Source organism: Acyrthosiphon pisum, chromosome X (genome assembly GCF_005508785.2).
Source record: "Acyrthosiphon pisum isolate AL4f chromosome X, pea_aphid_22Mar2018_4r6ur, whole genome shotgun sequence".
In the NCBI taxonomy this organism is placed as follows: domain Eukaryota; kingdom Metazoa; phylum Arthropoda; class Insecta; order Hemiptera; family Aphididae; genus Acyrthosiphon; species Acyrthosiphon pisum.
In genome coordinates this window covers 59,507,957-59,519,711 of record NC_042493.1, presented here as the reverse complement: position 1 = coordinate 59,519,711, position 11,755 = coordinate 59,507,957, and the positions used below count along the sequence as shown (strand labels likewise).

Sequence of the window (11,755 nt, the reverse complement as noted above, 5' to 3'; positions counted from 1 at the left end):
AATTGATCTGCCAAAAAAAAAATATGAATTAGGATATTACAAAATTTGAATTACGAAAAAAAAAACAAAAAAATACTGCTTCAATAATATTAAGACAATATCAATTAAATTTGTATAATAACATGCAAAATAACATCTTTAAATAAATTATGATAATAACAACGAATACCATTAACATAAATTATTTATACCTAGTAAATTTTAAATGATATGATATTTTTTGAAGGTACTCAAAATATGGTGTTGCATCGTTGCATGTTAATTCATAATATATTTTGCATCCAATTATTAATTGGCCAAGGTAATTTATACTTAACATCTAAACATGTTCAGTAATAACTTATAATTAAGACGATGCAATTTTAGAAAAAAAAAATACTAATTTATTAGATGAAAGGGTATACTTAAAAGTTAAAGTTTAAGTTAAACTTAAATCAAATAGATGAAAGACACTCTTTTTTCACCCTGCATATTATATATAATATAAATACATACATATAAGTTATTTTATAACACAAAAGCTATTGAAGTTTTTTAAAATTATTTTTACATAATTTGAATAAATTATAAACATTAAATAAAAAAAATTGGAAATTGTTAAAATAGAAGTTTTTAATTTTTTAAATAACAATAGATTATATTTCATATAGTTTCATATCTTAAAGGTTTGAGTACGGTTAGCTTAGGTTAGGATTTTGTATTAGTTGGTTATATTATTTATAATAATTATAAGGGGTTTTCTACGACCGCACTATCCAAGAAAACTACTGAACCGATTTGGCTGAAATTTTTTACTGATATACCTGACAGTCTGCTAAAGGTTTTAGTACAACTTTTGGCAATAAAAAATGAGTATAAAGTTCTTGAAAAATTAAAAAACTAAGGTAATTTAATATAAAATACGTAAAAGAACAAGCCTTTTGTGACTACGCTATTAATTTTTTCCAATTTTTTTTCACAGAGTGTTCCAAATACATACCTCAATGTCACAACATCGCCCGATATTTAATTTTTTCAGAGGGGAGGGAGAAGGGAATCTATATATATTATATACCTAAAATAGGTACCACTGCAAAGTCACTGATCGCTGTATCTCAAAAACTACTCAATATACGAACTTTAAATTTGGATTAGTGGTTCTTCTACATTTTACCATGCAATAAGAAAGGATTTTAAAGAGGTGCTCAAACGGGGACATTGAGGATCATATTGGAAATTTTATTTTTATTTATTGATAGTTGCCATTGGTTACAGTTAATAGTAGAAATTAGTGTTGATTTATTATCAGTTACCATTGGTTATTATTGGGCAGATCAGGTACAAGCTTGCATCAAATCAAATTATTGAACATTGCCTACTAGGGTGGCCAAGTTGCACTTACTGCAGTAAGTTACACCCAAAATATTAGTTGAACAATCATATTTTTTTTAAGATTTGCGATTTTTAACGGGTAATGAAGTTCATGGGTTTTGCTATAAAAATATATAAGATTAATACCGCTAGAAACATTTCAACAGGTTTTTAATGACCATTTTTATATTTACTTGTCGATCACATTAAACGAAAAAATTTCAATAAAAAATTATACATATCATCGTCCAAAGGCAAAATAAACAACCAGTCACGGGCGAAGCTGTGATGGGTCGGCTAGTATTATATAAAGTAAAATAGGAAAAAATATATGAAAATTATAGCTTGTATACGGTTATAACATGTACCTCATAACATTTATTTATTCTTTGTTGTCGAAGAACTGTCGTATATCATGTTAACTACCTTAACATACTCTGTCCAGCAAGAGAACACGCCGTCGTGGTCCGATGAAAGTCGGTTCTTCTCATAGACAATAAATAAATGGCTGGACCCTTCCTATATACTTAATACACGGAACGTACAAGATAAATTTATATACCACAGTGATTTCAATTGGTAACTGTATGGTTATTATGAGTTGATAATATTGTTCCATGACAATTGGTACCTAATCGATAAATTATATAAAAAAAATAATAATTAATTTGTATAGTAATAATAATAATATTTTAGTCACACAATAATTTTAAATTAATTTAATTGACGAAGTGCCCTCAATTGAATGTTTCTTAAATTGTCCATCATTTTTACTATTGTTCTACATTGTAACAGATTGTTAATTGAATAATGAAAAATAAAAATACATTTGATTTAATAATAATATAGACACGCAAAGCATTTAAATTTCAAACTTCGGGTTTGAGACAGTATTTGTTTGGTATATTCAGGCTTTATTTTTATTTAATCATTTTTCTTTTGATTACTGAAAACCAGATTTAAATTATCACTGTGTCACCTTGTGGTAACGTGCTCTCTTCAGGCGCACATTATTAATGGTAAGATCCGTCCATTTCTTTATTATCCATGTGGTTTTCTGCAGTGCATCCCTGCGTGACTCCCTGCATGCCATGGTGAACCTGCGGGTGTCGAGTGAGGATGCGAAGTGTTCTCTCACTGGACCGAGTTAAGGAGTCTTTTAAGAATTTCATATTTTACAATTTTTATATCACTCCTCCGTTCATCGGTTGAGGGGGGGGGGAGATTAATTAATTCGCAGTAGGTAGATATTAATATTTAAGTAAATTAATACAAAATTAATTCGTTAAATATAGAACAAAAAAGTGTCATATTAGGGTTCGGTAAAAAAATCTTTATGTATAGAGGTTACACTGCAACATAGTTTTAAATATTGCAGCTCGGCACTCCATAGCAGAAAACCGTTTCACATTCATACGGCGGCACATTTTCAGGGCTGCAAATCCCGTGCGGCTTTTCTTCGTCATAATATAGCCAGGCCGATCCGAAATCTTGACACGTGGCATCCGAAAATGCCGCGGGAAACGAATTTGTGACGTCACACTCTATATATATTATACAATTGCCGCGCGTACGTGCCGGTGAATATTTTTTAAGCCATTCGCACTCCCCCCTCCTCAAATTCCACCCCCATGGCACTGGCGGTGGTCGGATAAATAATATATGCCTCTGAAGTTATATATGTGAACTGTGGATATTATTGAATACGTGCTGTGCAGTGTGGGGAGAATCAAAGCTCAAATGCATGATGGCTGCGATATTATCAGCAGCTATAGAACGCTCCAAACACGTGATTCCCGGAATGAAGGCACACATAAACGTAGGTAGGTATACCATTACCAGTATTGACTTAAATCAATGTAAGTCTGTTGTAGGAAATAACATAACGCACAGCGCCCAGCGCCGTAACCATAATAATATTGTATAGCGCTCATTTGAACGTATTGTAAAAATAATTATTTTCAATCAAGAAATGAGTCTCGTATATATACGGCGGTATAGCTAGACATTTGTTTGTCTTTATGAATCAATATCCTGCCCCTAAGGTAGGTTTTATCCTGTATCGGAAAATATTGTACAGAGATGAAAAAAAATGCAATTGATAAGCGCCTCTTTTTTATATGTGGTGTATTGAAAATAATTCTAAAAACAGTACATAAAACTTATAATTTATTTAAAGGGACTAGGAAAAACGCAGTTACTTATCTCAAACTTTCTCATTTACCATTTTTTTTTTAATCCTTCCTAGAAGTTCTCCGCAACTTCAAAGTATACTTGTGTGTGCTGTTTGATGAAATTAAAATTATTACTTTTTACTTTTTTACCACATCTTGTTCAATAAATTATGCATATTTTAAATAATTATAAAAATTTTAATTAGAACAGCATTTTTAATTAAGCCGACAGCTGATAATACCTTGCTAGTAATCAGTATTCGGTAAATGTATAAATTGGTATAAATATTAAATAATCGTGCCTATATACAGTGGAGTATAATATACAGTCTGGCATATTACGACTTATATACCTATGTTTTACAAATATTAATTAAAAATAAAGTACTTGCCTACATTTTTTTTTGCGTTCTAAAATTTAATATGCTGGTATATAATTTTTCTTATTTAACTATCCTCCTGCAACCACCCATGACCAGAAAAAATCGAAGATCAGTTACCTACTTATTAATTTCTTTCATAGTAATATTGCGTAATTATATTATCATTCCTACCCACTTTTAAAATTTAAAATTAGTATAAAAAATTGTATTCACTAATATTACCGACGGTCGTATTTATTTAGGAATTGTTTTTATTCTTGAAATAAGACTTATATACAGCCTTAATTCAGTCAAATTATATATATTGTTTTTACATTAAGCAATACACAACCTGTACTTTTTAGCGCAATAAGTAGGTATATGTAAAAACAGAATAACATTTAAATACAAATTTGAATAAGAAGCCACCCCCCCCCCCCCACCCATAAGTGACACATAATCAATGTATTAAAAATTGTTATTTTCATTGGTAATAGCTTGGTATTGAATGTATTGTGATTTTTTAATAATTATAGTGTAAAATAAAAATAAATAACAAATTGTTTAAACAATATATTTATAAAACTATATTATGACAATTTAAATTGTATTAATAAAAAAAAGATTATACAAACTTATTGTAATACAAATACAATTATTCATCATTAACTTTTGTCTGATATTTCAGGGTTATTTTTATATATGTAATATGTCAATGCTGTTGCATACGACACCCAACCTAAGTATGGAATCATTAAATAACTAGCCACTTTGTTTATTTTATAAAACGTTACAATACAACTAGCTATGTTTATCCACAAAACACAAATTTCAACTAAACCCTGAAAAAAAAATGATTTATTTAGTGTAATTTAAAATAATACAACAGTTAGCAATTAATTAATTTAATTAGTATACCCATTTTAACTTATGAAGCCCAAAGAATAAAGGTGGCCAATCCCAATTCAAAACCAATTGTGATGCGTACAATGCCAGAGGAATTTTTGCTTCCCCTTTAATTTAAAAATTGTCAATGACACAACTTAAGCTTTTATATTATCATAAGGGGCATAATCTTACCAGAAAATCCACCTGCACTACGGTATATCAAGTATGAGGCATATCCCATTGCTAAATACAAAGTAGTCCAAACCGGAGCAAATAAATAACTTGGAGGCCTCCAGTATGGTAGATTCAATGTCTAAAAAATATGTATACATACTAAAATATTAAATATATTATATATATTATACTGAATCTATTATATTAATTAAAATAATTGATTAAATTATTAAAGAAATGTAATTAATTTATGATTACCTCGTACCATCTGATGTTTTTGCGAACAAAAATACCTCCAATTAAACCACCTATAATAGGTGTTACTGTGAATATTATAGGAATCCAAGGTATGGTTATTTTGCCCATGATTAAGAATGTTAAGATACTTTAATAATATCTGAAATAATGTGCAGTTATTGTTAAAGTTAATTCGACTAATTTTTCAACTAATGACTGCACTATGTCTTTAGTAAAAAATGATCATCATGAATAATATTATTTATTATAAGGTGGATAGGTACCTACTTTTTTTTATTGGGTAAGAAAAACCACGAAGGAGTACCAGCTATTCACTATTTACAGATAATATAATATTATAACTACGAGTACTTACTAATTTACTATACTAATTAGTAATTAATGTCTACTGTCTAGTACTCTTTTAGATACTATAGATACTTGATACTAATTACCATGACTAAATATTTAGTCGTGCCTATTTCCTATTCCTAAATAGACATCTTATTGGTCGTCATTATAACAGCTTATATAATAAATATATAATCTGTATCATTGTCAAGTGAAAATTCAAAATAGGTGCGCACTGCTTAAAGTGTAAAGTGGTATCTTTGTAAACAATCTTTATCAATTTTTAAATATAATATTGTGTTCGTTTCATTTCGAACTTAGGTGGTGATCGGGGGGAAGGGGGGCTACAGGCTAATAAATTATTAAAAAATACATCTATTAAAATATCATTACCATTACCAATCGTATTCAACAAATGTTCAACTTCAGGAGAGTTTCCATTATGTTATAAAAAATCAGTTAATATACCTACCGCTCCATACGATTTCTGATATAAATAATTGTACGAAATATCGATCCATAACCTTAACATCAACTATTTCTAAGCTACTTAAAAATGTATTAAAATTAGACTTACCTACAGAGTTTTTGGACAAGAATAAATTGTTTTGTAAAAATTGATTTGGATTTAGAAACAATTTATCCACAAATTATGCAATATATTACTCGACTAGAATCATTGTTAAGTGACGAATTTAAATTTGTGGACTGTATGGAATTTATTACTATAAGAATGTAATATACTCGGTTTATTTCGTAGCAAAATATTTTTATTTACGTGGCGATTGGCAGTCGAACGCATACTGACACTAGACCTCTTATATCATTATATTATTACTTAGTGCTTACTATTGCGAGCGATAATACGAAAAAATCCGGTTTACAAATTATTGTAGATAAAATATACACGTCAACAATCATCTATGACAAATTAGACTCAAAAAAATAGTACCTTTTTTTTAAATTTTGAGAAAGCATTTGATTCGGGGGGTCATAATATGTTAATAAAAAAGTTAGAATATTGTGGCCTAAGAGGTACTGGGTTAAATTTATTTAAGTACTTCAGTTATATATATAACAAAGAGTAAAGGTCAACAATACACTTAGTGATGAATAAACTGTTATTTATTCAGTCCCTCAAGGAACAATAGTCCCTTACTGTTTATTATTTACTAAAATGGACTATTAAACCAAATTATTGATAGTAGAGATATTTTTCTTTGCTAATGACACTGCTATTTTTTTAAGCAGTGATTGTAAATAATATTGAAAGTATCGTAAACACTGGTTTTGATAAAGTTGAAACTTGGTTTGATAGTAATTCACTACAAATGAATTATGATAAACCTACATTTTTGCAATTGTAATTAAAATAATTATACACATTCAGAAATTAAAAAAATTATTTTACATAATTAATCTTGTAAACCTGATGACAAAAAAGTGGGAAAGTGGATGTCGCTCTGCTGTATAATATAGGTTACAAAGCGGTCACTGTAATGAATGGTGTTAAAGTTGATTCAATGATATAATATCATTGTATCCGAAAAACGATTCGCTGAGCGAAGACTGGTCAGTCAGTCTATGATATTACCAAGTATATATTTGATGATATTATTATTGTGAATAAAGTAATTTATTTAAATAATTAGGTGGAACCTTATTTTAAATTGTTAATCCTTGGCTATAAAAGTTGAAAATATTATACATTTTAACAACAAAATAAATTTTAATTTTTAGTTTGATAAATGTTTTCAAAATTCGAACTTTAAAATGGTTATAAAAAAAAATTGTGCAAATTTTGTATTTTTAATATTTTTCAACTGCTATAGTAAAAATACATCGGGAGGCTTATATTAGATTTTCACGATTTTTGACTAAATAAATAAAATTATATTAACACTTCATTGAAAAAAAAACTAAACAAATTCAAAATGTCAGTCAACAGCTCAAAACAAATCAAAATATTAAAAGTACGAACGAAGTCTATATATTTTGAATGTTGATAATTTATTTGTATATTTACAGTTTAGAATATCTAGGTGTAGATTCTACACTTACTCTATACCAACGACTAGTGGCGTGAACCCACGACATCGAGATTATAAGTTAGCCAGTCACGAGCTCTTCAAAACTCAACAGTCAAATTCATTTTGTTCAAACATTTTAAAAGCTCTTAAAGAGATAAGCGATGATAAATTTAAAAAACAAAACAATACTTCGCATAATGTTGTATTCAAATGAATGTGTTTGAAAACATTCAAATAATATTTTAGGTGAATACAATATGTTTATTAAAATAATTATTTAGATATGTATAGTAGTGTATGGCCTGGGTAACGTATAGCCGCGTATAGATGCATCGCAGTTATGTAGGTACAATTAAAATATAACCATGTTGAGGTAAAGGTTTTAGATTTTAAATATTTTGTTTAGGTTAATTTGTATGGTTTTGGATCGATTTTAACCACATACCTAAATTGCGTTTATTGTGTATAAACTTTGTGTTGTATCGCGACCGCACTTATATTTGCCTGATGTGTAACCAACTGTCGTAAGATTTATAAACTTGTATAGAATATAGTACAGTTCCTACTACAGTTGAGATTTGAAAATCATGTTCAATAAATTATTGTAATTAAATTAATAATCCTTAATGTTATAATATGTACAGAGCCGGTGTAAGAGGCTTTATACCCTTGGATATTTTTATATTGATACATTTATCACTCCGCTCAGAATCAAAAATATAATCATACACCATATATTATAATATTATAATTACGCAAATTATTAATTGGTAAAAATAAACACAACCACTGAGTGACAAATGAAACTACTTGCGATGTAAATTAATTTTACTTTTTACAAATATTATACATATTCATGTTAATATTTGTAAGCTTATAACTTGTCAATTCAATTTTTAAATTTCGAATATTCACATCATTCATATTCCACTACAGAAAGTAAAATGTGTATCATGTACAATAAATTATTATAAATATTTCACACAGTGAAATTCACGTTATTCTAATATAATAGTATGTAAATGTGTAAAACATCATTAATTTTAATTTATTTACCTGATATATTTTAAGCCGAAATTATAATAAGCCAATATTATTCTTCTATATAACCGTCAAAATATATTTATTTTGCGCCTAAAAACCTGAAACGTTACTGTGTGACTGTTCGTAAATGTATACCTATTGGCTATTACCGACGTCATTATATTTGAGATGAAATTTAACAGACTTTTTTCACACTTTATATTGAGAGTTGAAGTTCAATTCTAAAAAAAGCCTTTTTTGTTTTAAAAAAAAAATCTCATAATAACACAATAGGTAAATTGTTATTTTGTATTATAGACAGAGGATAAAAAACAAGCATAAAAACCAGGGAACCTCGTTTATAGTTCGTTCGAATTTTTAATCAGGTACTTACAACAATATTTTCAAGACAGGACACTCCTTAAGGTAGTACAAAAAATATCGGGAATTTAAAAACGACTTAAGTACTAAAATATATTTAAAAATTCCAAAAATCAAAGTTTGATTAAATTTAATAATAAATAAAAAATGAAGATGAGCATGCTTGATGAATCACACTAAGTATATATTAATTATATCTATTACTGCAGAAGTTATTATCTATTTATTAATAATTATAGGGTTGAATTAAACTAATACTTGAAAAAAAACATCGGGTAATCATATACTATATTTTTAATTAGGCAGAATATGATATTAAATTATATAATATTGTCATTAACTTAATATTAAACAAAAATTTTAAATTAATACAGACATAAAGTAAATTGGTATATACCTTAAAATTATTTTGATTGTTTTGATCATTTATATTAACGTAATTATTGGCCAAGAGTTTCCAGTCTCAACGATTGATATTTTTTGTTTACAACTAAGAAACTTAAACCATTATTTTTATTATTTGAATGTCCATTTTCGTAACTATTTTAACAGATAAAAAAAAATTATACCAATGTGATATAAATTACTGTAACAATTATTTACAAAGAACTTAACATTATAACATTTTTAAGCTTTTTGAATAAAATATAAATATTTTAACATTAAAACAAAAATAAAAAAGGTAGGTGATCTCACCTTGCTGTAGGTACAGTAGGTTACAAGTGGGTCACTGTTTAATGAATGGTATTAAATTCGAATTCAATGATATAATATCATTATATACGAAAAACAATTTTGAGCAGAGACTGTTGTCAATGTGGATATTTTACATTATATTTATGCTGTTATTACTTATTATTAATACGGTAGCCGGTAAGTTGAATTGATATTACACAATTAAAACAAAATAACTAAATTCGTTATTCGTGGTTATTTAATATGTAATTTCGTCCAAATTTGAACATAAACTAACTTTAAAAAACTGTGTTTTATATTTTTGAGATTTTTGGTTGCAGAATAATCTATACTTAAGTAGAACCTTGTTATAAATGTTCAATTCTTAGCTATAAAAATTTAACATTTGATAAACTGTTCACTATATATTCATTTTTAAATTGTTTTGTCAAATATCGAATTTTATAAAAAAAATTGTTGAATGTCTATAAATAGTTCAAAAAGAGACAACATTTTTTTAAAAGTAATACTATACCTATAAAATCCTAAAATAAAAGTTTGCGGTTAAAATTTAAAGTCCTCAATACATTTCTTGTTTTTAAATTGCAAAAAAAAATTAAATCGATATTGTTAAAAACTGGCGTTGCATTAAATATTTCCGATTCCATTCAGTTTTTTTTCCCCAGATAAAATACTTGGAATTTTTACTTTTATCTCCACCCCACCTTGCCACGCTCAATGCCGAATGGATCTGCCGGAAATCAAACCACACTCAAAGCTCAAGATTAAAGCATTTTTTCCCGATCAAAAACGTGAAAACTGTGGATACAAAAATGTACATCTTTGTAAGATAAATATTACTCTACGTTCATCACTGCGCTCAGAATCAAAACGCAGACAAGCACTTATTTTTAATATACGAATCAATGTAATGAATAGCATGTTTTCTTCTAGGAAAAACCATGTCTAACAGATACAAAAAAAAAACATACGCACACCTATAATGATTGTATAAAATATAAATCCAATACTTTCATCGCTCCACTCTCCGAATCTAATAATGTCATTGGTAATTGAACTGCGGCGCCAAAGTAATACAAAATATCTTCTCCGGAAGTCTATACTTTGCGATAAATATAAACCTTAATAAAAAGAGTAAATCATATACCTAATAATATAACATATTGTTCAGGTGTATTTTAGAAAAATAATCCGTTCGTCTGTAACGTCTTGCGATATTTTTTTTTAAAAAGTATAGTGAATTCGTAGGAAAGGTTCAAAGAACATCTTGCCTTTAATAAGGTATGTGTAAACTATAATAAATAATATATAGGTAAATACAAAAGAAAGGCTGAGTGCTACCTATGTTTTTTTCCATTTTGTTCGACTAAAAAAATATTAAGACTACGAAAGAAATAAAAAATAATACAAATCATTGGAAAAATCAATAACTACTCCCTAACTATTTCCTTGCAGCAGCCATTCGGTATAATATCTAATAGTCTAAAATATCACTGTCTATTTTTATGGCAAAGCATGACAATGATTTCGTATATGCACTACGAATAATATAGTAACGATTTTTTTTTTTAAGTAATTGGATTATAGTAAGGCCCATTCATTTTATTTATTACTGTTTGAAGTTATAAATTATTATCAATAGTATAACTGTATAACTGAACACAAATTATAACAATAGTTATTTCATATTTTGCCTTATAGAGTATTGAGGCCGTAAAATATCATAATATTGTGTATTATACAGAGAGATTCTTCAAGCATGCTTTACCCCCATTTTTTCTTCAATTAGCAAAATTATCTTATTCTGTCTGTAGTTATTCTAAATCTGATTTTTAAATATACTTAAAAGCCATGTTTTCAAATTCTTGAGATTTTTTGTACTACGCTTAAATAGTGTTCTTTTGAGGTACAAACTTATCTTTTTCAAATGAAAATCCACTTTTATACATTAAATTATTTAGTGGATAATTTTCCTGAAAATGTTGTCGTAAATCTGAACGAGGAAGTTTCTGTGCTAAGGGTAATAGATTTGGAAGATATTTATATGAGGGTTTATTAAACAATTTTAATAATCTATATTAATCCATCA

At 27.7% G+C, this 11,755-nt stretch overlaps 1 protein-coding gene across 3 annotated transcripts; it reads right to left on the bottom strand.

Moving 5' to 3' along the window:
• Nucleotides 1-4,524: 4,524 nt before the first annotated feature.
• Nucleotides 4,525-6,359, bottom strand: LOC100570898 (translocator protein). 3 transcript variants are annotated; one of them, XM_016807167.2, is made up of 5 exons: nt 6,114-6,359; nt 5,207-5,345; nt 4,967-5,087; nt 4,805-4,899; nt 4,525-4,728 (listed from the first exon to the last, which is right to left on the bottom strand). In XM_016807167.2, exons 2-5 carry the CDS (start codon nt 5,312-5,314, stop codon nt 4,552-4,554), a joined length of 501 nt encoding a protein of 166 aa, XP_016662656.1. In that variant the 5' UTR covers nt 5,315-5,345; nt 6,114-6,359; the 3' UTR covers nt 4,525-4,551. The 3 variants fall into 3 exon arrangements, with proteins under 3 accessions (XP_016662656.1, XP_016662657.1, XP_029343599.1); XM_016807168.2 differs by lacking the exon at nt 6,114-6,359 and adding an exon at nt 5,474-5,607; XM_029487739.1 differs by lacking the exon at nt 6,114-6,359 and adding an exon at nt 5,470-5,549.
• Nucleotides 6,360-11,755: the final 5,396 nt, after the last annotated feature.